The sequence below is a fragment of the Lepisosteus platostomus genome, chromosome 8 (assembly GCF_059453375.1).
Source record: "Lepisosteus platostomus isolate fLepPlt1 chromosome 8, fLepPlt1.hap1, whole genome shotgun sequence".
Taxonomy (NCBI): Eukaryota; Metazoa; Chordata; class Actinopteri; order Semionotiformes; family Lepisosteidae; genus Lepisosteus; species Lepisosteus platostomus.
The window spans coordinates 53,588,793-53,615,099 of NC_142618.1; the positions used below are offsets into that span (position 1 = coordinate 53,588,793).

The 26,307-nt window shown below is 37.9% G+C and overlaps 1 protein-coding gene across 1 annotated transcript in view; it reads left to right on the plus strand.

The window, feature by feature from the left end:
- The first annotated feature begins 33 nt into the window (after window positions 1-33).
- dnah5l (dynein, axonemal, heavy chain 5 like) overlaps window positions 34-26,307 on the plus strand; it is a 150,447-nt gene continuing 124,173 nt past the window's right edge. The window contains exons 1-30 of the mRNA XM_088643938.1: window positions 34-291; window positions 2,731-2,941; window positions 3,628-3,728; window positions 4,402-4,590; window positions 4,825-4,899; window positions 5,294-5,392; window positions 5,713-5,784; window positions 6,391-6,492; window positions 6,990-7,176; window positions 7,748-7,913; window positions 8,431-8,524; window positions 10,343-10,441; window positions 10,914-11,095; window positions 11,512-11,631; window positions 12,176-12,377; window positions 12,562-12,657; window positions 13,170-13,343; window positions 14,423-14,512; window positions 15,418-15,573; window positions 15,845-15,984; window positions 16,676-16,827; window positions 17,395-17,602; window positions 18,225-18,312; window positions 18,741-18,864; window positions 19,246-19,415; window positions 20,417-20,509; window positions 20,906-21,109; window positions 23,123-23,203; window positions 23,767-24,171; window positions 25,139-25,257. Of these exons, the coding sequence (XP_088500064.1) occupies window positions 2,731-2,941; window positions 3,628-3,728; window positions 4,402-4,590; window positions 4,825-4,899; window positions 5,294-5,392; window positions 5,713-5,784; window positions 6,391-6,492; window positions 6,990-7,176; window positions 7,748-7,913; window positions 8,431-8,524; window positions 10,343-10,441; window positions 10,914-11,095; window positions 11,512-11,631; window positions 12,176-12,377; window positions 12,562-12,657; window positions 13,170-13,343; window positions 14,423-14,512; window positions 15,418-15,573; window positions 15,845-15,984; window positions 16,676-16,827; window positions 17,395-17,602; window positions 18,225-18,312; window positions 18,741-18,864; window positions 19,246-19,415; window positions 20,417-20,509; window positions 20,906-21,109; window positions 23,123-23,203; window positions 23,767-24,171; window positions 25,139-25,257 (4,199 nt within the window). The 5' untranslated portion in view covers window positions 34-291. The remainder of the gene's footprint in view (window positions 292-2,730; window positions 2,942-3,627; window positions 3,729-4,401; window positions 4,591-4,824; window positions 4,900-5,293; window positions 5,393-5,712; window positions 5,785-6,390; window positions 6,493-6,989; window positions 7,177-7,747; window positions 7,914-8,430; window positions 8,525-10,342; window positions 10,442-10,913; window positions 11,096-11,511; window positions 11,632-12,175; window positions 12,378-12,561; window positions 12,658-13,169; window positions 13,344-14,422; window positions 14,513-15,417; window positions 15,574-15,844; window positions 15,985-16,675; window positions 16,828-17,394; window positions 17,603-18,224; window positions 18,313-18,740; window positions 18,865-19,245; window positions 19,416-20,416; window positions 20,510-20,905; window positions 21,110-23,122; window positions 23,204-23,766; window positions 24,172-25,138; window positions 25,258-26,307) is intronic.

Consider the following 26,307-nt stretch of genomic DNA (forward strand, 5'->3'; position numbering starts at 1 on the left):
TAGTCTTTTATCCTGCAACACTCTAGTCAGAGAGTATCAGTAAAATAGTAAATGTTCTTGGCTTGGCAAGAATGGGTGAGCTGGATTTAGTTCAAGTTGCATTACAGTAGTTTCCATGGTAGCACCCAAACTCTGACAGACAGAGGGAGGGGGGAGTGAGGATTTTTTTTCAAACAGAGTTCGCACTTCAGAGGAAAGAGGGTTTACAGAGCTGCGAGAAACAAACACTGACAAAATACTGACAGGTGGATTACAGACAGGAGGACTACTTGAGCTCTGCTTTCTGCAAAGGTAACAACCAAGAAGGCTGAGATAAATGAGAATGTCTTAAGTTTTCTTTAAATTGAATGAAGGCCCTCAGTAATTCTGCATTCTGTTATTGTTTGTGTGCGACTTGGACGGCACTTAACAACTTTTGTTCTTTAATGACACTTTAATTTGTAAACGCTTTTCCCTTCTCATAGAACTTTTCCTGCTTTCTGAAACTGGACATACTTTTGGTTTTGGTCTAATAATAAATAATAGCTCTTAGAATCCATTTTAGCCACAACACTTACCAAGAATAAGCAGCTTGTCGCTATGGAAGGATACTCTATATTAGTTTCTCTTGTGTTGTGTTTGTGAAATGGTCATTTAATCAGGTTATTTCATCAAGATGTCAAGTCATTCTTAGAAAATGAGGCTTTTGATCAGGTCAAGTAAAACAGATACATAAAGTATTCAAATAAACCAAAGTTACTGAGCATATCTCATGATGAGCTTGCCAGGGAAATTCTGGCAAACTATCCTATCTGACATTGCACAAATATGTTACTGAATGTTATCTTTGTAGCAAGTTCCTCCTTGCGCACTGCTTAATGAAGGTTTCTGATAATGGATTGACAGAACCTTGTTACATACTATATTAAGTAAATATTTAGAAATTATACAAGTACCTTTCTTCTTTTTTTCCATACTGGTGAAATCAGATGTCTGTTTTTAATCGTTATAGTCCTGATGGAAATTTGTTCTTTTATGGGTATTTGACTGCATGAAACTGCTGTATTAAACCCTACTGTATATTGCTCTAGGGCAACATGATACTGGGTAGTGGAACCGTGGAAACTACATATTCATTTTTATTTAGGATGTTTACTTTTTTTAAATAGTAAACAGATTAAGCATGAGAATGTCTATTTTTATCATTTTTCCCTATGTTGGCCATTTAAGTGCATAATTGTGTTTTGCTTAAGGTTTAAATTGCATTTATTCAGTTACTTTTCTTCACAATACCTTCATTTCAGAAGGGTGACTAGGTTCTCTTGCTATTGTGAGTCAAGGTCACAATGACATATCTAAGCCATTCTCTGATTGGTTAGCTGCTTTGAGACTATCATTATATTGTTCAAAGGCAAATGGTTTCAGTCCACAATGGTTTCTTAATCCTAATACAGACTGTTTACCTCGTGTATTTTATGTACAAGACAAGGCAAGAAAACATACTACTGAGGTTTCATATTATGCATACACACAATTGTGAACTCACCAGAGTGTGCTTTTTAAAATTTGGCTTTTATGTACATATCATCTTAGATAATCATTCTGCATTTTTAATCACACAGCTCACAACATTTTTATACAATATCAGATACATTTCTGAGCTCAAAGGAATGCTCTACACTGACAGACTAAAAGAACTGAACAGAGAAGACATGTGGACCTCGTTAAAGTACTGTACAATATTCAGAATCCTCAGTGGACCTCTTTAGAAACAACAATAAAACTCGAAGTAGAGGACACAAGTTGAAGCTATAAGGAAGTGCATTTACACCTGAGAACAGGAGACAGTTTTTTACACAAGGGGCTGTAGGAGTACCTTTAGGTTTTGTCAGGAAGTAACCTTTGGATCATCGGTTGATTACTGAAAAAATAAACAAATGAGTTAGATGGGCCTAATGGCCTTTTCTCATTTGTAACTCTTCTTATATTCTTATACCTATACTCTAATAATCATTCCCCATTTTTTTAAATATTATTTCGTTCATAAACATGACATGATGTCTTTCAATTCAAGTTGTACTAAAAGTATTATCATGTTTTTAATGGGCTATTTGTACCACTAATTCAGAGCCTAACCTGCATGCTATTATTATAATAATTAATCCTTATATAGCAAGGATCCTAAATCACTATACTGTACATATAATATCGGAAGTACCCACTTCATCAGCCACTGAATTCAGCTCCACTACATAGCTGAGGGCAGCGCACCTCCTACATCTCAGAGTATCCAGGCACCATATTTGAGCATTGCTTTGAAAACTGTTGTCCAGGGGGAAGAGTACCACCTACTGGTCCATCAACACCCTGGATTTTCTTGGAGGTCTCGTGTCCCTGTTCTGCGCTCACCAGCTTCAGCTTTGCCTAACGTCTGAAAACAACCTGGTTTCTTTTTTCACCTTGAAGACTTGACTTTGCAACCGGCCTTTTATTGCAGTGGCAAATGAAATTGTCACTGCAATACAGCTGTGTAGTGTAAAATATCTCGGTTACTGGAGATCTGTGTTTTTTTAGATCTTTTCCAACATTATTATATGTGGCATACTGATCTTTATGGGGATCCAATATCTTTCTGTGTGTTAAACTAATCAGTTTGCAGATTATATTATGAATTAGAACCCAAGTACAGTGATTAGCCTTTACGAAATTAGGGGTGCAAGTGAACTAATGTTCAATAATATGTGATTACAGATGTCTGACAGTGAGAAGACAGGTCCTGGGGAGGAGCTATCAGGTCCCCAAGAGGAGGGCACTGATGCTGAAGAGAAATCACAGGAGGGCACAGAGGATGTAGAGAAACAGCAAGTGAACACAGAGGCCGGGGAGAAAGAGGATGGTGAAGCAGCTTCACCCAGACTTACAAATGAGGGCATCGCCCCTCCTCTTATCAACATACAGAAAGGTAAGTCCCTGCCATGTATCATAGTTTAGTTTAACTGAGAAAGAAAAAAAAATAGCCAAACTATTTCCACAATGACGTCTGAGATAATGATGGACTAGACTTTCAGTTATATTCTAGTTTAGGCACACAGTATATGAGTGAAAAAAATGATAAGTTCAGACATTTTTTGGTCCTCTTTCTTCCTATGTGAAATGATTGATTTTGTTATGATTTCACACTACAGGACTGAAAATTGTTGCTGCACAATTCCTTTTTTTTCTGTGTCAAAGCTGCCACTCTTGCCTGGTGATTAGAACTCAGAAATGTTCTGTTCTTAAGCATTACAGTTTATGTGGTGTATCCTCATTCATTTAAACATGAAGAAATTATTATTCCCTACATCTGTAGCACACAATAATTAGATTAAAGGGGAAAAGGAAGCCTTTTTTGTAACCAAATATTATCTTCCCTGAGATTACTATGCAGTGCATTAGATTTTACTGTGTTTTTTCTGTGGTAAACTGTCTGGGGTAGCATTATAAAAACATAAGTAATGCCTCAATCACTAAGAGTGAAAGCAACAATGACAAAATGTGATGAATAAAGTAGACAAGAATAATCAAAATGTACGAAACAGTAATTCGACTTTGAGAAAATATTTTGTCATAAAAATGAATAACTTTTCCCCCTACGTACTGTATTTACAGATCAGGGAGCTAAAGGGCACAGGCGTTTAGGTTCCAAGAAACCCAAAGGCACAAGTCACACAGCAGCCTCTGTTGTATCATCTCCTACAATGACCACACCAGTGAGTGCAGCCTTTATGTTTTTGAAACAGCCTCGGCTTACAGATTTTTTCCTGAGTAAGAACCTAAGAAAGTCAATTAATGTGAGGAAGTTAATCAGCACATCTAGCTTCTTTAGTTTTTTGAAGATGATTGATCTAAGGATCTATTGTACTTATGCTAGTTGACCTCAGTATTTTATATCTGTATACTGAATATTCTACTCTTTTCAAACATATTCAACATACTGTATGTTTATGTACAAATGTTTTGTACAAGAGTTTTGTACCCCAACTATTCAGTCTCCAAAAGTTATACTGAGATTTTTTTTAGAGACTGTATGACGGGACTCCATTACAGGCTGATGGTCTGTGTGCTTAAGGAAATACAACTTTATGACACTAAAGGAAGTCAGAATCATTCAGTGGAGATTAATTCTGAGTATGTCTGGTTTCACATATACAGTATATCATTTAGGTTTGATTGCTTATTGCCCTTTCCTGGAAATCTACCTAATGGTTTCCTGCACCAGAGATGAGTACTCCACTCTTCTGAAGAAGGAGGATGAATACTGTTATTTGTTATTAGTGAAATCATACATAGACTAGCCAGTGTGGTAGTCTGTATGAGACGATGCATCTGCACCTACACCCCCCCCGTCAGCTCACATAAACTGGTGACGTGTTTGTGCTTCAGACACCTGGTAAAAAGACCACAGTGCTGTCAAATGAAGCGAGGAAGGAGATGGCCAAACAGGCCAAGGCCACCAAGGATGAGCGCCGGGCCCTGCTAGATGCCCGACACAAGTACCTTATTGTCAAGCTGGCTGACGGCGTGGGCCTGGGAGAGACAGAGGTGGAGGAGGCGGTAATTTCTGATGAAAAGGTATTAAGTCTAATGAATAATTTGGAATCTGTATGATGTTTAGTGAACTGTAAGGTGCTGTTGTTCTCATTATAATGTCATTATATTGTCATAGTGAATATTGTCTATTTTTACGACCTCTATAATACGGTATATACAGTACACTAGATAAATTACTATCACCAGATTTGTACAATACATGTGGATTTCAGTCAGTTTTGTATTGCTTGAAGTTAATCTTTTCTGTTCCACCAGTTTAACATGATCGATGAATTCTTTGCACCAAATGGAACAAAGAAACTCCTCTTCTTCTACCAAGAAGTAAGAATGGTAATGATCCTTTCCATTTATAAATTTATTTTTGTGAAGATTACCACACAGGGATAGACACATTGGTATTCTTGTTTTGGTGTTGTGTCAGGTACAGTATGCAGTACCTTGAAATGGAAAGCAAGGCACCTTAAAGAACAGATATACTACATGATAAATGCCAAGAAGTATTAGTTTATCTTATTGTGCATTTAATTACTGCTAGCTCTTCATGCCTTTTGAATTCTTATGTGTCTTTTTGGGTATTTATATTAAGATATATCTATTTTGAATAGGTATCTTTGCATACAATATCTCTCTAGAAAATGAGCTTACCTACCTGCCAGTTATCTGGGCCGCTTTTTTCTCTGGTGTAGAAATGTTTTTATTTAAAGTCAATTTCTGTCCTGTTTAGCACAAGCAAAGCATGTCCTCCTGGATTGACAGCTCCAGTGTGCACACAGTAGTGACACAGGCACAGAAGAAGCTCTTTGTGACCAGTGGCTCTGCTGAGGTAAGAGAGGCCTGATTCATTTACTCTGTCGCACCCTTTACCTTTATACTAATTTCTATGCAAAACTGTGTACCAATGTGGATACCGAAGACATTAAAACAAAAATCTCACAGGAAATAGTACTTAAAACTGTTGTTGGTAACAGCAATTTATTCTCAAATGTAATATTTAAATTTTAATCTTTTGTAATCCCTAGAGCAGTGTTTCCACAACTTGTTTTTATCAGATATACAGTAATCCTTGGTCATTCCTCATCTTCTAAAACACAGCATTGTTTTTTTCAATTTATCTTCACTTTGTCCCTTTTTTTTATCTTGCAGGGTTTAGTTGGAACATGTTTGTTTTTTCTTAGGACCACAGACAAAGCTATAACAACAGCAAATGTCTCCCAGGTTAGTGCTTGTCTTTAAAAGGGGTCATACATACACAGGATCTGCACCTGTGGCTTGAAGGTTGCCGGTTCAAATCCTGTGGCCGGCAGAGGAATTCTACTCCGTTGGGCCCCTGAGCAAGGCCCTTAACCCCAACTGCTCCAGGGGCGCTGTACAATGGCAGACCCTGCACTCTGACCCCAAGCTTCTCTCCCTGTCTGTCTGTTTATGTCTCATGGAGAGCAAGCTGGGGTATGCAAAAAGATGAACTCCTAATGCAAGAAATTGTATATGGCTAATATAGTGATCTTATCTTATCTCTTATCTTATATGTGCATATGTACAAAGTACAGATATTGTAGTAACAAAGACCTCTGTTAAATTATTGTTGATATTAAAAGAGGTGGTAAAAATCCAAACATTTCATTAAGGTCTACAGCTAACAAGCTGTTAACATCTTCATTTTGCAGATACTTCACTGTTTTGAACATGTATATTTCTAAAATATAGTATAGAATAGTCATCAACATAGTTGGAGTTACTATTACAAGTACAACAGGTCAGAAGAAGTAAGAAGTTTTAACCTTTTCAGTTTTTGGAATTTGTCAAATGTTGGTTTCTTTGCAGGAAGTGAATTTTGGAATGCTGGAGTGCTCCGATGGGAACATACTTTACAGCCTGGAAAAGCTTTTTGCTCAGATCATGCTACCTGCACTTAAATCCCAAGAGGTACTCACTCACTTCTACAGAGGTGTATAAGAAACAGACAGTGGCCTTAAGTGGTTATCTGTAAACACTGGTTTCCTCTTTTTGCCAATGTTTATTGATGTTTTGGAGCATTTGTTTGAGCTTTTTTAGTGGTAGAGCAAACCAAACTCCAGAGCAAACGTGATTGTTCATAGCTCAGGTTAACAAACTTCCAGACAGAACTGTACAACAACCAGAAAGTTCTCATTAAAATATATTCCGCCAGTAAAAAGAAATGAAAGAGACAATGGAAAAGAAAATACATGACTATTAAGATTTTATGATAAGAAGATGGTAATTGCTTTATGAAATCTTGGCTTGTGGCACAATATGCACAAAACATCTGAAAAAGATGGTAAATTTAAGGTAACACCTGAGACATCCCTGCTTCCTTGAAGGGACGGTATGATTACCACCTGGTAGAGTATGTTTCTTCCCTTCTATTTCTAGTTTGTTAAACTGCTGATATTGCTCCACAGAACTGGGGTGCAGTAAAAGATGGTCTGAACAGTGCCCAGGTACAGGAGTTCCTGAGTTCGGTGGAGAAGTTCGTTAGTAGCCTGTCTTCAGCCAGGCAAAGCGTGGAGGGAAAATTCCAGCTACAGACAGAGGATGTTGAATATAACCTGGATGGTCTTCAGGGTCCTTTGGATTTCTCTAATGCTGGTAAAGTATTCATATCTCTTACATTCAAATGCAGTGTTTGCTTTTCGTAAAACGAAATCATGAATGTATCATAATGATGTGTCTTCTGTAATGAAGACCCAGTCTAAGACCACTCTAAAGGATTGCGGGCAGCCCGAGGCAGGTCTTATTCCCGGGCATCCTGACCATCTGGGTCCTGGGCTCAGAGCACCTGGCTCCGTTATGATTTTAACTTCCTTGTTCCTGATTCCTCATCCCCCTTCCTGTCTCTTTTTGGATGGATCTCCCAGCTATGGGCTTTTGGGTTGCTTTCTGGTTTCCCCTTTTGGATTGTTTTGATCACGTTCGCCTGAGCCATGCCCCCCAAGCACCAGACCACTGCCATCACGCCTCACCCCCCCGTCAGTCATCCCGTCCTGATCCTGCCGTGTTTCCCTGTTTCCCTCCTCCAGTCTCTTCCGGATTTACCGTCTGCATAGGGTCCTAAATACGCACTACACGGGAGTCTGATCTGGCTCCCGTTACACCAGGGGTCATCCAGTTGATTCTATGATTGTCAGACCAGGCTCAGCGTGTAGACCTTCTCTTGCAGCTGCAAACTCAGAGCTGGTGGAGGCCTTGGAAGGAGCGCTGCTGCGATGGGCCAAGCAGATCGAGCAAGTCCTGACGGAGGGTGAGCAGATGCGGAAGGAGGCCGATGACATCGGGCCCTCTGCGGAGCTCGAGCACTGGAAGAAGAGAATGGCAACATTCAATAGGTCAGTGGCTTTGATAGAAAAAAGGGTAAACATTTGATCCAAAAAAGAAAATCCATACCTATGTTTTATATTATATTTTGGCTGTACGCTCTCACATTGCTTTAATAGTCATAGAGGGGCTGTATGCATTCAGATTCAATATCTACAAAATACTGTATATGCCTCGGAAGAGGTGCCATAGGATCAAACCAGCATCCATCACAAATCAAGAGAAGGTCGAAATGTGGCTTTATCAGTAGAAAGATTTTGCTGAATGTTAACAACAATGTTTACCTGTAAGCCAACCACTGTTTATTAACTGTTTATTGTCTTTGCACTAGCACTTGCACTGACCCAGGCAAAAATGGATAAAAGAAACGTATTTCATTACATATTGTATCCACTGATCAAGAAAGAGTTTCCCGATGATATTGTAGAGGGTACAGTTATAGAGTCACTACCTTTGACCCCAGATCTGATTCTGTGGCCAGTGGTCATTGGTGAAATGTCCTTCTGATGATGTGTTTGTTTTTGTCAGTCTTTTAGATGAAATCAAAAGTTCCAGTGTCAAAAGGGTCATTGGTGTGCTACAGGTTGCTAAATCCAGAACTCTGAAGATCTGGAAACAGCTGGTATGTTGCAAATTGTAAAATTCCACTGGGTTTACCTTTCTTTATTAAGGTTTTGGCGAGACTGTTATTTCTTTAATCTTTAACCATAAATAGTTCTAAAATCCTATTGTATGAAACTATTGTTAAAAGCACCGCAGAAATGAAATGTTTCTTGTCTGTCTTAATTGAGTTTCTCAATGTGAAGAATTGTGACTGACTGTCTTTATGAATTGACGATCTTTACATTAAACAATGTTAGGAATTAGCATTCTGTAGGGAAAGGTGTTACAGTGGCATGCATTGGAAGACTGAAGAAATGTGGTACACATTTAGATCTTCTTTATATCCTTATATTAATTATTATGCCCCTAATACACAACAGTTGTTACTGTAGGGTTGTGGTAAGTTAGGGAATCTATTTTATAAATCCTTTATTTGATCAAGTAAGTCAATTGAAAACTTCTGACAGATCCCCTACTTCAAATAAGATGCCTCCTGTGATCTCAGCACATGCACTTTTCTGAAAACTGTCAAGCCCAATCTTAGAACAAGATTTAACTGAAATAACAAATATCTTTTCCCTTCCATGATTCTGACTATTTAAACAAAACAGAAGGGTAAAAAGTATATATCGCACAGAACTCTTTTCTGTAAATAAAATCTAAGACATAAGACTACAGTGATCTGAATGGTCTACACTTTATATAAACCAGTAACTGCATTTTCTAATCAAATAGATTTACAGCAAAATAGATTGTGGAAATTCAAAGACTACAGAGAAGCCATCACCACTCTTCCTTCCTAATCTCAACCACACTAATTACACCCATATGTGATAATATGAACTAATAATATGAATAATTAACACATTTGACTTCTTTTGGATGCTCTGTATTAACAAGGGATATAAGCCCATTTGCGGCCTCTAGTGGGGGTTTTGTTGTTAGTACAATCCCCTTAAAGACAGGCCTTCCACAAGAACACAGGAACTCTTCCTTATCTACTACTGTATATAAACCTTGCTCAAGAGTACCCATGAGTCACTGGTTGGGAGCCAATCTGCCTTAATATTCATATATAACACTGTTGCAACACGAAAGAAGAAATGCTGCATAATTTATCATGTAGAAATGTATATTTATAAATCTAGAGTTTAAGATTTCTATAACTATTACAGAGAATGTTTCATCAACATCTCTTTATCTTTACAAATTTGTATTGCCCCAATGATACTAGATAAAATTGCATTTTCTTATGATGTAGACCTAATGTTATTTTTCTAGCCCAGTATTTGCATTTGTATACAATTACTAATGTATCACGCTCTTTGATTATATTCAGGATGCATGCGGTTCATTTACTTCACAGAGCTTAGTTTATTAGTGACTTGGAAACGTATCAGACAATAAAGTGAAAAAAAGAAGAGAAGGGAAAAGAAAAAATTCACACTACATTACACTCATATTACTATACACAGGAAAAGAAAGTTTGATTTTTTTCTTAGATGTGTAAATGAGTAAAAAGGGTATTCAAATAGTAATAAGTAATAAATAGTAAAAAGGGCATCAGATTTCCAAGTAAATGACACAATATCTGAAAACAATGAGGAAAATCAGATATACAGTATGTTTGCTTACATTTATAATAACTATATCTAAAATCAGCACATTAATTGAAATATACAGTATTATTTATTTTTCTTTTGGGAAACACATTTTCCATGTTATCCTCCGCTTCTCTTTCTAAATCCATTTTTTCACGTAATCTGTCAATTTACAGTTTTTGCCAGTTAGTGAGGCATGTGTTTATGTTAAAATGAGCTGTTCCTCTTTCTCGTAGGATGGCAACATCACTAATGCTGCTAATGAAGCTAAAGACAATGTGAAATATCTCTACACTCTGGAGAAGTTCTTCGGCCCCCTTGGCAAGTGTTCACCAGTAAGTGCTATTAAAATGCAGGAGCAGCACGAGCCAAGTTACAACAGTTAAAATCCTTAAGGGCATTGACAACAGAATGAACAGTACAAAATGAACCAGAGGATAAAAGTGGAAACTGTATACAGTACATGCATTTAAAATGGGTTGTCGATGTATGGAGCCATGTTATTGAAGGCAAGTACTCTGGCATTTTTAAAGAAAAGGCTGGATAAGATCCTTGGATCAATTAACTAGTAGATGCAAAATGGGCTAATATTGGACTATAACTGTTCTTATGTTCTTATACTTTTCTCACTGACATTGTTGATGTACCACATCAACTGAAATTGTTTTAAACCCCCCTGCCTGTATTATGACTTTCTACTGAGCTGATCTAAACTTTTGGTAGACCATGGGCACCTATTAGTCTCTTAAAAGGCAACAGAATTCAGATTAACTGAAGTTATTTTTTGTGTGTGTGTGTGTGTCTTAGCCCAGCATGATGGAACACATCCCAAGCCTAATGAACAGCATTCGAATGATCCACAGCATATCCCAGTACTACAACACCTCTGAGCGTATGACATCTCTCTTTGTGAAAATCACCAACCAAATGATAAGCACTTGCAAAACATACCTCACTCAGGGTGTTTCCAAAATCTGGGAGCACGACAGGTAAAAAACAAAGCAAACAAACAAAACATATACAGCACTTATGTATTGATTTGAAAACTATGGAGAGCAGAAAATATGAAGTTTATACACTTGTTATAGTGCAATTGACTAACTTAATATGTATATAACATACTGTAATTATATAATTTCATTTTAAAGACTTATATGACTATATAATTAAAATGTTAACACTGTATTTTGAAATGACTACAGTGCTCATTAGTCTTAGTAGGGTATATTTTTTTCATAAAACAAGTATCAAAAGAATGACTTGAACAGCTCTTATTCACAATAGGCAGTAGGGAAGGACCCTCGGAATTTGAGAGAAAATCTTTAGGTATTCCTTAAAATGATGACATCATTTCTAAACACTGTTTTTGCTTCAGAATCTGAATGATGAGCACCTTCTATTTCAGGGACGAGCTGCTCAAAAGGATCAAGGAGTGCATGGAGCTCAATCATGAGTATCAGCAGTGCTTCCAGCGAGTTCGTGAAAAGCTCAGAGAAAACCCAAATGACAAGCAGTTTGAATTCAGGTACATTAAAGCAGTTGCTTGCTAGACCCAGAAATTCAACTAAAATACAGTACCATGCCTTCAGTTGGTAAATTCACAGCTGGAAAAGCAACTGCTTTATGAACATGTTTGGTCTTTGCATTCAATGGACTAATGAACTCTAGAGTTTATGTTAAAAAGATCAAATGTACTAGATTACAGATTCCTTTTGTAATTTCATTTTTTAACATTTATTTTAATTGATCTAAAGCACCACCCTAATGAGAAGAAAACAAATGACAAATTAGATGACATACACTTAACAATCAACAATGTACTTTATAGGGTTTTAGTAAAAAAAAGGAGAAAGAAATATTAGATAGAAAGACATACAGTATTTTGACATGGAACACAAAATATCACATTATCTGAGCTATTTGATCAAAAGCAGTGTTCCAAGCCTCCAATATGGTGTTTTTTTTTAATAGACTTACTCATTGTATATCTCTCTCATTCAGAAATATGACTTTGTCCCAGTTGACTTGACATCTTGACTCTAAACACAGTTTTTTTTGTGGTGTCTAAGTGAAAACTACATCTTCGGGAAATTTGACACTTTCTGCAAACGGCTAGAAAAGATTGCAGACATGATTGACACTATTGAGAGCCTGTCATCTCTTCAGCAAGTGAAGATTGAAGGGATTGAGAAGATCTATATTCGCTACCAGACCATTGTTACCACTACAAAGTCCAAATCCTACAATATTCTTGACCACCGAAAACAGGAGGTAAAGTTAATCGCATTTTGTATATGAGCAGCTTCACATTTGCTTTTGAGTATCATTTATATATTTTTCTCCTTTACAGAAATCATCATGCCTTTCAGAGCCACATACAGTACTATATTTACAATAAATAAGAGCCAACATAGTATACAATGCACCTTTCTAATGGCTTTGTCTTTCTGTTTAGTTTGACAATGACTACACAGAGTTTAGGTACCAGATCCAAGGGCTGTATCAATCACTCCAAACACTCCTGGATTCCTGGTTTGAGCAATCTTTAACGGTGAGTCTTTTTCACCATTGTGTAACCTAATCTTTGTTCAAATTATGTAGCATGTTTTAGTCACAACATGACACAACATGTGATTGGGAAGGACACATGCATCTCAAAGCTATAATAATATCCAAGTCACTTTTTTCCTTTTAAGGATCACAACAACCTAGAGCCTTTGCCAGAAATTTAGGTTACTAGGTAGGATAAGACCCTGGACAGGACGGCAGTACATTGGATGGAGAAATAAGTTAGTCCAAATGTTACCATAGATTTATATTTTCACCACTTGATTTAACATCAAAATTGAAAATTGGAAAATTGTGACATTCCTGTGAATCAAAAGCTCTCTTATTGCCAAGTGATAAGAACAACAACAACAACAACAACAACAACAACAACAACAACAACAACAACAACAACAATTTAGTATATGAAGAATTTGATTACTTAAGAATAGGGTTCTTTTTCTTTCAGTTGACAAATGATATTGCTTGTTTTTGCTGTTTTTTTTGTCCTCTCAGACAGAGAGAATGTTGGATCTCCTAACCAAATTTGAAAAAATTGCTGGGGATCACCTTGACCTGAGTGACAAGTACTTGGCTGTCCTTCAGCGATACAGCAGAGACTTGGATCTTGTTCGCAAGCTTTACCAGAAACAGAAGGACAACCCCCCCACACCCCGTAACATTCCTCCCGTAAGTACTGTATACAGTATACGTTCTTAAAACAAGGGAGTTTGAATGTATTGTATTGAAGCTTGTTCCAGTTTCTTCTTACAGTCCAAAAACATACTGGGAGGTTAATTGCCTTCTAGGAAACTTGGCCCTAGATTTGAGTGTGTGCGTGTCTGTGTTTGTCTGCCTCGCGATGGACTAGCATCCCAAGGAAGCATATCCTGCCTTGTGTCCTTGTGCCTCCGGTCCTCCCATGACCCTGAATTGGAAGAAGCAGTTAGAAAATGGATGGATGGATGCTTGTAGCTTAATATATTGTAACCCGATGGGCTTGGCAAGGATGTAGGCAAGAATTCACGCTGTTTTAGTACAAACAGTTGGCGCTTTATTAGTTTGGCTCAGCAGCAACCACACAAGAACTAAGACAAGACAAAGCAGGTTACAACACACTAGGGTCATTTCGGGTACAGGTACGTGGGTATAGGGTGGTAAAGTGTGCACCGGTATAAACGGGGGATAACTATTTTACAGTTAGCTGTGCAACCTCACACAGTGTACAGCTGTTCCGATTGGTCAGCAGCGCTGGCCAGAGGCTCCCTAGCCCCTGCCCTGGCTGTTATTCTTGTTCTGCCTTTCACTGCGCACTTTAGCAGGGCGCTCTTCAGCCGCAACACCAGGCGAGGGCGCCACAATGTTTGTATGTACTGTATGTTGGCATTAGAAACAGTAGAAATGAGCAAATCTATTGGAATGGAAAAGCAATGCAATTGATTCCAGTACTCATTACCACGCTTTGAGCAAGATGCAGCTCTGAGAATGTTTTCCTACATATTTTGGGGCCTCCCTTTCAAGGAGAATAGAAGCAAAGCCTAAAGAACCATTAGATATTGTTTTAAAATTAATAATGAAAGTAAAAGGAGTAACTAAAATGCAGGGGCATGACTGTGTGATATTACACGAATGTTTCCCTTTCATGGAGAAAATGGTAAATGGCAGGGGGCAAAAGATTTAATTTTATAGCATATGCTCTCCTTCTTATTCAGATTTCAGTTGTCTTACTAATGCTTCTCCTACTTAATCCTGCATTATTTAACCTTTAGGTGGCTGGGAAGATACTGTGGTCCAGGCAGCTCTTCAGAAAGATTGAATTGCCCATGAAGGTCCTGAAAAATAAACTTGAAATCCTGAAGGTACTGTTAAAGTTTAATGAATGTTAACATAATAATTGATTTTGCCATATGGTTTCTACTTCAGTTATTTGTAAGAGTGGAGAATGACATTTCTTGCTAGATTGTTGGTCTCCAATGTTTGTGAAAATAGAAGCAGATGTTGGCATGAAGTATTAAGTATGCATATATCTATATGTATATTATTTAAGTATACATACTGTACTGATGTTTGTATTTCAATTTTTTTTTATTGGAAGCAGATTTCTTCAGGTGCTTGAAATGAGAATACAGTCTCTCCAATATCTTTTTATTTGCATAAACCATAACATATAGTAGCACTGGCATTTGATCGCCACGGTCACAGAATTATAAATGTATTCCTATTAGTATGATCTATTAAAATATAAACAGCATTAATTTTACAACAGGAAATTGAATGAGAAGCCCTTTTAAGAAGGTAATATCTTGCAGAATTGTATTTTTTATATACACATACAGTACAGTACTGGATGTATTTAAGTACACCCAAATTATAACCTTTCAATACCATTCTTCTTTTAGCATAGTGTGCAAATGTCCCAAAAATTGTAAATAGAACAGTGGCTTATAAGATGTTGTGTTGTTCAGAGTAATTGAGGATTCTAGAAAATATCCATAATTTGTTAACTGTATATAGTAAAGCTAGCTTTGGGTCTGTCTGTATACTGTATATGACAGCTTTCCAAAACTGAGTACATCAGTGTGGCAAGTAAATGTGTTCAGATCAATCATTATGATCTTATCCATGGATATTAATACACCCTCAATTCATTATATTATAAACCGGGGTTATGAGTACATTGAACAATGTCACAGTTCAGATTTTAAGGCTTGTTCTGTCTTAGAGCAGGTATAAAACCCCAACACCTTTTTACTGATCCTGGCAGGTTCCTGAAATGAAGAAGATTATTAGAAACTACAATAAGATGGCAGCTGTGCTCCTGGAGTTTGAGTTGCTGTATCACCGGGGATGGTGCAGGGCAGCTGAGATTGGTCGTCGTGGGCTGAACGCCTCTTTACTTGTCAGGCATCCTGACACAAAGGTATAGAGCCATCCTGCAGAGTGTCTGGGAAAAATGTATCCACTTTATTGAAATTCCAAACTATTTTCAAATTTGTTAATGCTTTACAAAGGAAATGGATGTTAAGGCTTCATTTCCCTGCCTTTCTGGAGATTCATGTTGGTTTGTCTCTGTGTTAGAAGTGAAAGAGTTTGGGGGATTTATATGAAAACTAAGAGCACATGCCTATCACCTTTTCTCTTAATATACTATAGCATCGTTCTCAACCAATTATTCTCCTCTCTCCATGTAGGAACTTTATGTTAATCTAGATCCACTCATCCTTGAAGTCCTGCATGAAGCCAAGTATTTGCACAAAATGGGTTTTGAGGTTCCTGATGTTGTTCTCATGATGTGTGCAAATGAAGCACAAATCAAGGCTCATCAGATCAAGTGAGTAGATTTACTGTAGGAAGAGTTTTCTCCAGATTTAAACCAAGCAAAATTATGATGAAATAAGAGCCAAGGAAATATAAGAGGGAATGTATTTGCAGTAGAACTGAAGAACAGGAAATGCTTCTTTATACAAAGAATTGTGGGAGTTTCTCAGGATCATTTGAGAAGTAGCTGGGTGAGATCATTAGATCGATTACAAACCTTCTCATTTGTGTCCTTTCTTATGTTCTTAACCTGAAAGTACAGTAAGCAGTAAGTGTCCCCATCTTAAATTTACTCACAACCCTCACTGTCGAGTTTTACCCTCAGTTGTTTATAAAGTCTCTGGAATCAGCCTTGTGATCTCTATAATAAAGGTTAGTAGAAATGGCCTGTCCTTAGCAAGCTGATCATTGTACAGAGTTGCTGAGTTTCCCTGTGTGTTTTCTCTTTTGCTCTCTGAACCTTTGTCATAAGGGGAAAATCATACATTATAGTAAAGATTCACTTGGCCAACAAGTTGTGGACTCCACCTCACCCCCAAATCAATTTCTCAGGCCCTTCTTCTAACAGGTCCTTAACAAAGTTTTGCATAATGTCTTTGCACCTGTTTTGGGAATTAAAACACTGGACTCATTCTCTAATAATCTTTTCTTACCATTAGTTAAACTTTAATTTGAGGAGTATTTCTTCTTTTGTTGCTTTTCAGGCTACGAGACATGCTGCAGGATTTCCAGGATATTCTCAACAAGACCCCCTCCATATTACAGCCTCTGTTGCAGCCTTTTGTGAGCCATGTTGAGGATGCTCTCTCACCAGGGCTCACCATGCTCTCATGGACTTCCCTCAACATACAGAGATGTGAGGTTGAATTTCTGTTCTAGAGCAGAGAGATACAGATGTTATTTCAGAACTGTATGAGATACAAGTTATATTTAACAGCTGAAATGTATGCTTAAAAAAAATCAATGTAAAGATTACATTATGTAAGCATAAAGTGTAATATTAATCATGCCCAAATTCATGATCTAATGTGTATTATTTTTTAAAACAAATTTTAGGGGAAGTTTTCAATTTTATATGTTGCTTGTTTATAAAATTGAATTTGTTCAGTTTTCAGGATGCGTCAGCATCTGTATTTCTATTAATTCAAAAGAAAAAATGGCAATGTATTTTACCTCTTATAAAAATGTATAACAAAGGCCGTGTGCTTCATAGCATAATTTTAAGTAACCATAAAAGTTTAAAAGTGAGAAAGATAATTCAAAAAGTGTAAAACTGTAAACCTAAAATACATGTTTTGGTTTGAAAACAATTTTCTTTGTGATTATGTTTACCTAGAGGTAACTATTAATTAGAACAAAGAAAACTTTAACCTATCAGTTCAACAATGTATAACACTTTCCTTATGTCCTAATCCTCATCTAGTCATTGAGAATGTGTACAGCACCCTGACAGAGCTGGAGCAGATAGGAAAGTCAGCAGGGGACACCTTGGAGTGTCGTATTGAGAGGAGCCTGCAGACCATGTCCTCCACTCCTCTGCTTGACCTGCCCGAGGAGGAACCTGTAGACGTCAACACCTTTCAGCTCATGGCAGAGAGTGTGGTCACTGCAGCAGGGCAGGCTCTCAGCACGTGAGTCCAATTGAGTGGATAGCTGCGTCTGCACGCATTGGCTACAACCCATCTCTCTCGCTAGCCAATGGTTTTCTTATGTACATCATATTAATATACTATACTATACTATACTGTCTGCAATATTAATAAATGTGGTCAAGTCTGTGGGAAGAGGAAGGTAAACACAGAGACTGAAATGTTAGCTGTATACTGTTCTTTAAAATCAAATTATGTTTTCTTTCCTTAATTGGACATGATGAACATGAACAAAAAGATCTTGGAGACAAACTATATTTGTTCATTGTACATTACAATATTTATAACTTTCGAAATCCATCTAAAGTCCATCTAAAATCCCTAGACTATATTTAAACAGAAAATATAATATCAATTTATTCCTCCTTTTCACACCTGTATTCTTCTTAGCTTGATAGCTGTATTTGTTATTATTAGCTTTAGAAAATTCAGAACAAAGAACATTTCTTTATGTATAAGAAGCAAACATTACATAAGTAAAGCGCAGTCGAAACTTTTAAGTTGGTTGACAGTTTTCAACAGACAATACTTCTAATCCTGGCAAAGACTTTCCTGATGACATAATGTACATCTAATAGTTTTTTTTGGGGGGGCTTTCTGTCAGGCAAAGCCAACAGGTGGAAAGGTCCATGTATGAGCTGATAGAAGATCTCAAGAGAAAGATGAAACCTGCTGAAAAGACTAACTTAGAGGTTAGTAGAGGATCAACCACTGGCAATCTTAGCAGATAATAAAGGTCTTTTCAGTGAAGACAACAGGGACGTTGTACATCTGTGTTAAAAGCACAAAGGTAGAGGTTTGCAAATATTATTTTATGTGGAAAAAGATAATCGTATATGAGTTTTATTATTATGCTAAAAAGATAAAACTGTCCTTCTCAAAAGTTAATTGGAAATAAGCATGCATTTTAAATTTTAAAGAAATGCCTTTACGCTGAATATATTGTCTGTTGATCTCATCTGTAGACTCTTTTGTGGGTTAGCAATATTTTTTGTTGGCCACTTTTATAAAAAAGAGTTTTCACTCAATGGTTCTGTTACAGGGCTTTTATTTGGTTGCCCCTGGTATGGTTTTATCAAGATGCAAACATCTTACCAATGTTGTTGCGTTTCTTGCTCAGGGCTCCTATCCTTGTCTCCACCCTGATGTCAAGCAGAAGACTCGCTGCCAGGAGTGTCTGCCCTGTAGCTTCTACAACATGATGGGACAGCTGTGCCAGAAAAACACAGACTCTCTAGTCAAATGTAAGGCTATAAGGAATATTTTCCTTCTGGATGTGCGATCAAAAAACAGGGTAATCTTGGCATAAAATATATTCAGTCAGAGCCACCAAATAGTCATTTAGCAAATATAATTAATTAGTCATTAGGAGATGTCACTCAGCAGTTGCAAAATGACTTTTAATGCTTTTTGGTACTGGGCAAAAATTATTTTTACTTGATCTGATCCTAATTGTATTTTAAAAAAGTATGTTTAAGGACAAATCATAGTCCTTTGCATACCTTTGTCTTGTCCTGTTAGGCATCTTAAAACTTTTACATTTCCTCAGGAGCAAAAAGCCTTTAAAACATATTCTGTTTTTTCACAGAAAACGTGATACTTAGGCACCGCCTGTTTTCTTTCAGCTACAAAACTGTCCTTGGATGCCCTCAAGCGACGGCTCCATGTAGTCAGCTCTAAATACCAGTCAACTTTGCAGCCAGTAAGACCTGCTGCCCAGGCTCCTCTCTTCAAAGCTGCCTTTCAGCTTGCCATACCCAACATTGTCATGAAACCGAGCCTCGACGACATCCAGGTATTCTTTTAGTTCTTCGGCTGGTCAAGCGTTTTCAGCATCTGAAAGTGAGTAAAGGTGCAAAGGTGATCTTGTGTTGACAAATTCCCCTTTCCTCAGAACTGGGACAGGCAGCAATTATAATAATAATAATTATAATTGCTTACACTTATATAGCGCTTTTCTGGACACTCCACTCAAAGCGCTTTACAGGTAATGGGGACTCCCCTCCACCACCACCAATGTGCAGCATCCACCTGGATGATGCGACAGCAGCCATAGTGCGCCAGAACGCTCACCACACATCAGATATCAGTGGGGAGGAGAGCAGAGTAATGAAGCCAATTCATAGAGGGGGAGTATTAGGAGGCCATGATTGGTAAGGGCCAACGGGAAATTTGGCCAGGACGCCGGGGTTACACCCCTACTCTTTTCGAGAAACACCCTGGGATTTTTAATGACCACAGAAAGTCAGGACCTCGGTTTTACGTCTCATCCGAAGGACGGCGCCTGTTTACAGTATAGTGTCCCCGTCACTATACTGGGGCATTAGGACCCACATGGACTGCAGGGTGAGCTCCCCCTGCTGGCCCCACTAACACCTCTTCAATGTTACCTGCATAAGGCTTGTGGCAGTGCACATCCTGTTTAATTAATAAGCAAATCCCATGTATTATAGTTCTCAAACCTACTATCCGATATTGAAGAATTATACCATTTGGCTCACCAAAAAACGTTTGTATTTATTTCCTGCATGAACTACAGTTATACATACAAATTGCTTTTACTGAAAACAAGACATGGGATGTTTGTGAATGTTAAAAAAATTGCAAAAAAGAAAGAACTCACATAATGCTTTTTCTACATGCATCCCATTCTGCTGGTTTGTTGTTGTTGGTGAAAATACATTCCTGACTCTGTAGGAAAAATGTCTTATATCAGAAATGTAAAATGAATATCAGCTTGGATACTGGATCTTCTATGGGGTGATGCCATTCTGTTTTTCTTTCCCTATATTCTAGAGTACTCTTAATAAAGCTGTGAACACCATACTCTCCATGGCAAAGGATATCCCACTATGGACATTTGCACACTTGCATCACAAACAGCTCGTGGTATGGTCTTCCCTCCATCACATTACATTCATGTTTCAACACGTTAAAGTTGCATTTATTGTAACATCGTAATGGGTTTCATTGTAATGGGAATTATTGTAAATCAATACAGTACTTGTGCTGCTCTTCTATAAAGCACCTGCTGTATCATTACTGTCCATCCAGATAAGTGTACTCTGTTTTCTTATTGAGTGTTTACATTTTTATAACTGGCTGTATAATAAGATTGGTTACATCTGTGCCTTTTAAGAACCGCAAGTGTGTTTCACCTTAGAATTGCCAGACATATTTACATTTGCAAATTGTTTAAAAATGCCCTCTGCAAGAGTGAGAATGTCGCAAAGCTCTCCCTGAGGGTAAAGCTGTCTGGAGGGTAAAGCTAAGTTCCTGTTTCAGATGGAGCAGAACGCCGTGAGGGACGCAGGGGATGATGGTAAACTGACCAAGCAGATAGTGCTCAAGGCCCTGGCCCGGCAGCTCAGTGAACACAAAGACATCAGCAAGGTCGTCATTCAGCTCAGCTCCATTGTATCCTCACTGAAGGCGGATGCTGTGGACGTCCTGGAAGACTTCTCCTGCTTCTCCATCCTCTGGAATCAGGTCAGTAAGTCAATGCATCCATCATGGCAAAATTACTTTTCAGGGAGGTAAATTAAACCTTTTCATACTGTATGTGTCACGGCCTCTATGTCTAGAGGGCGCTCCTACTCTGTCCTGTTCCTAGTTTCCCTGTGCTTTTCTTGTCCTTCTGGTGTGTCTTTGTATGGGGCTATATACAGTATTTCTGGGTCACCCAGAAATCGCTCAGTATTGAGGGTTCAGATGTCTTGAGACCCACCTAGCACCAGGTCATCTCCTCCGCAGCCTGAGGGCATAGGTTTCTACCTGACATCGCCTGACCTCCTGAGCCTGGGCTAACCTCTGTGTTGCCCCTTTTTCCACTACGCATATGGTCTTTATTGCTCTCCCTCCCATTCCACGGCATGTCCTTCCGACATCTGTGAGAGAATGCTGAGCCATACTTTGACCCCACAAGCGGCGTTTTTTCTATTCTTGTTTTCCCGCATTGCTTTGGGCTTTTTTTTCCGGTTCTCCGGATTCTAATCACGGGATGCCACTCCCGACATCCATGCCTGTGAGCGGGTCATTCAGAGGTATGTCTTCCCGTCATCCACATATGAATTCCTGGCTTTCCTTGGGTTGTCACTTCCGGCATCCATGATTGAATGTTGAGCTGGCTCTTCTATTCTTGTTGCGCGATGCCACTCCCGACTTCTGTGCCTGTGTGCGGGTCATTCAGGGGTATGCCTTCCGACATCTGTGTTCAGATACCTGACTTTCCACAGGAAGTCACTCCTGGCATCTGTGACAGAATGTTGAAATTATTTTTTGCCCTGTGTGTGGCGTTTTTCTATTTTTTTTTGTTCCTGGGTTTTTTGTTGTTACGTTTTTTTTACTCTTGGTGTTTGGTTTTTTTTTGTTCCTGGGTTTTTTGTTGTTACTTTTTTTTACTCTTTGGTTTCCTCACTTCCTGGTTTCCGTGTTCCCTGGCCTCCCTAACTCCTGTTTCCCTGGACTCTTGGTTCCTATCTGTTGGGAGTCTTTCTTGTGTGGTATGTTGTCCTGTTGCCCAAGTTTATTTTTGGTGTGTGTGCTTTTGTACATGTTTTTTGTCTCACTCCCCCAGAGCCCTGTCCGCTCCCCCCTTCCTCTACTCAAAGGTTTTTAGGGGGTAGCTCTCAGCCATGGATGTGATTGCTCTCCTGGCCATTCCACGGCATGCCCTTCCAACATCCGTGAGAGAATGTTAGTTTTGCCACCATACAGTTTACATGAGCTTTCTCAGTGTTCTTCTGTTCCTCATGAATGGAACTTTTCTTCATCCAACATTACATTATAACACAATCAGAAGCTGTCGCCTAGCATTCCAACACTACCATTCTAATGAAGTTTTTAATGTTTCTCGCTACTAGTTTTATAACTCATTTAGACTTAAATTGACAGATTCTACAGTTGTATGCTGAAATAGCAAATTGAATCACTCTTCAGCACTGGCACATCCAAGTTTCTACATAAAACATTAAATATACACAATTTACTATTTAAATTTGAAATTTAATCCTCTCCACTTCTTTGAAATTACTTCTGCAATGAATTTGCACGTTTGTTTTGGGGGGAGCAGAATAAGATATTAATCACAAAGATGTCTTGAAGAGACACTAATATACACAGTATGGATTTAGACATTAGTGCAATGGCTGAGACAGAGGTAGAGTCTTTGGAAAAATCGTATCTGTTCAGAATGAAAACTGAACCAGGCAGTGAACTAGACAAGTCTAAGATCAGACTTTCTCTCTTTTGAATGATCAACACTCTTTCAATCCCGAGAATCATTTTGCATGGAAATCCTTTGGGGAAAAGGAATAATGGGAAAATCCTGGATATTTTAAGATATTTGGAAATCTCTCCTATACTGAGCTTTAAGGATTGAAAAGGAGGATATTTCCAGGAAACAATAAGTATGGTAGCCATATTAGCAATACATCGTTGGATCTTCCACATTGGATATTACTGCACAATCCACACAATCCCATATTTTTTTTGGTTTTGCAGGATCCAGAGGACCAGGTAAAACAATTTCTGGAGACCAACCCATCACTGTCAGAGTTCAGTGCTCAGATTACCTCTTACTCAGTAAGTGTTGTCTCTGGTATTTGTCATGAAAATATTTTTAAATGTATTTTAATGAGCATACAGTAGATAGTAAAAGCTGAGTTTGGTGAGATTCCTGGATGTAGACAATATATACCAAATGGTTTTTAAGAATGTGATTGGGGGGGGTGGGGGGGGGGATTGTTACTTAAAAAACATTTACAGTCACCAATCTCACTTAGTACTGTAAGTTGATGGGAGAAAGTATGGAATTTCAGATCTTTGCATGCACCAAATCTAGTATTCACTGAAATAAATCTACAGGATTTTCCATTAATCTTAGACATATCTATGCAGGTTACCTTTTTGTTGAAGACTATCAAAAGCATACACATAATCATACACAATTTTATTTGTCCAAGTGACCGAGTAAAATTAAATATTTACATTTCTTTTTGTCAAAAATGTTATGTTGTCAACATAAAACAATTTGTGCTACATGTTTGCCACCTGCATAATTTCCAACATCATTTCTGTATACAGTATGACAATAGCCAGAGAGATTATAATGAACCTAGGCTTTTTTTATGTCTTTACCATAAAAGAAACTGGAAGCCCAGGTCGCAGAGTTGCCCCCTGTGCGCACAGTAGGCTCTGTGCAGTTTGACACCGAGCCACTGAAGCTCTCTCTGACACAAGAGTGCCGCAACTGGAAGCTGGCCTTTGGGGCAGCTCTGAACCGGAAGGCCTCCACAGACATGGAGGAGATCTACTCCTTCATTGACAGCCTGAGCAAGAGGCTGAACCGCCCCGTCGAGGACCTGGATGATGTCCGAGGGACCATGGCTGCGCTGAAGGAAATCCGAGAGGCTGAGATCCGAATAGACATTACCATAGGACCCATTGAAGAGTCCTATGGCCTCCTGAACAGGCACGAGCTCCTCTTCAAGGATGGGAATGCAGAAAGGGTAGATGGTCTCGCTTATGCCTGGAAGAACCTTAACACGCAGGTTGGTTAAACGTGCTTCCTGTAGTACCTATTATGTGAAAAATAACATGTTTGCTTATTATTTACAGGGATTTACAGGGATAAATTTTCTGCTTGAAAAGGTGTAAAAATATCTCAGTCAACAAAGATGGAGTTTCTTCCTTCTGCTGTTCATTTGTTATAATCTAAAGACAATCTACAGTATGCAATTCACAGTTTGACAATGCAACTAAAAAGTCAGTCATACTTTTAATTTTTATCATAAGATGGGTAGCTGTTGTAATCTACAAAATTTTTTGTTTTTGTTTTGTTTTTGTATTTTTGTTATGTGTTTAATTGGTAAATCTTTGAGAAAATGTCACCATGAAGCAGGAATAAAATGATTCACAAATTAGAGTGTTTAGTCACTGGACAACAGTTAGATGTGCAAGGCTCTGGATTGGATGAAAAAGTTTGGCAAAGTTTTAAATTATAAATATGGCTGTGAGTTTGTTCAAGTTAAAAATGAAGTGTATACAGTATGTTGTAATTTTATTACATTATGACTATATTTGGGTTGTTTTTGTGAAGTAATTTATCACTAATGGCCCAAATCTGGACTGATTTTAAAGATGTTTTTCAGATCACAATAAGAACTGAGACTTGGGTAGAACTTGGTTAGGGTTAGAAAAATATTACATTTTCAATTTGGTTAGTGTTTCTAACTATTGTTTTAAATGCTTAAATTAAGATAATTTGTGAGAGCCAGATTGATTTTAGCTTCAAACGTTTGCATCATCCCAGTTTTGGGTTATGAATATTGATATGCTTAATGCTAAATCTTTCTTCCTATAAAAGTCTGCAAAATCATTTCATGCATTGAAGTCACAGTATACACTGTATACTGTAAGTCATCCTATTCATATTATTTGCAGCATATCTTCATCACTCCTTGCATTCTTGTTCATTGTTAGTTTCATAGTTAAATATTTTCCCTCAACCATACTCAGGTTCTACAAACCCAGAACACACTTGTGAAGATTCAGCCTGCAATGAAATCCGATTTGCTGACCGGTGTGGAATACTTTCAATCAGCTGTGCAGGTTTTTTATGTGGACTATGATGCAAGGTAAATAAGCAGGCAATGAGTACCTATGACATAGGGCAAGACTGTGTTGTGATTTGTTCACCTGTCAGAGAGGAAAAAAACAGTTTAATCTGTGACTTATTCTGCCTTGACACAAAATATAAGAAAAGGGCTTCCTCTGAGGATCCATACAACATATGATATATTTAGTTTCAGAAAATATGAACTGATTTCAATCTGCCACCCCCTAACCCTACTTTTCTGCATTGCATATCTACTGTATGTTCTGATAACTTATATTCAAAGAATCTTATTAAATAACCATGAAAAAGTATTAAATTCCAGATTTGCAGAAAAAGTATTTCAAATATTGTACAGGAATTACATGAATAAGAAAAAGAAAAAGATCTGGCATCCCATCTGCTGGCACAAAGTCCTTCATCATGATAGAAAACAGTGAAAATAAAGATTAAGTTTTGAGACAAAATATTCTCCAAAGCCCAGATGCATTTTTTTAGCACAGTAGGGTTCAGGTGTACTTTTATGACTGTAATGGCAAAGCAGTAGTGTCTGTACCTATGAGAGGAAATTAGAGAGGTTGTCAGGACACCAGTTAAACATTGATGTGGCAGTATTGAAGGTGGGTATATGACAGCTTCAACTCTTATACAAATAGAACATGGATGGATAAAATTACAGCAGACTCTGAAGCTGTCAGCAAGGAATCCCAAAGTGACATTTTTCTTAAAAAATGTATTATTAGGGAAAGTTTTTCAATTACAGATTGCAAAGAAATATGGTAAGCTGCACTGTCTGAACAATAGGCAATGAATATAAATATTCAGTGCTTAAAAAATCACATGTGATAGCATGAAACATGGCAATTTGTGAAAGGAACAATAATGATTTTTGATCTGGGTTAATTACAGGAGAACGGTGTTACTGCCCACTGTTTGCTTAGTTCATCTCTCAAAGAAATTGTGTGCTTCTTCTTATTTGCAGGATAGCTGTGAAATATACTGTAGGTATGCGAACTAACACTAAAACTAACAGCTCAGATACTGTAGGTGTAGCAGAATTTCTCCCAAGCAC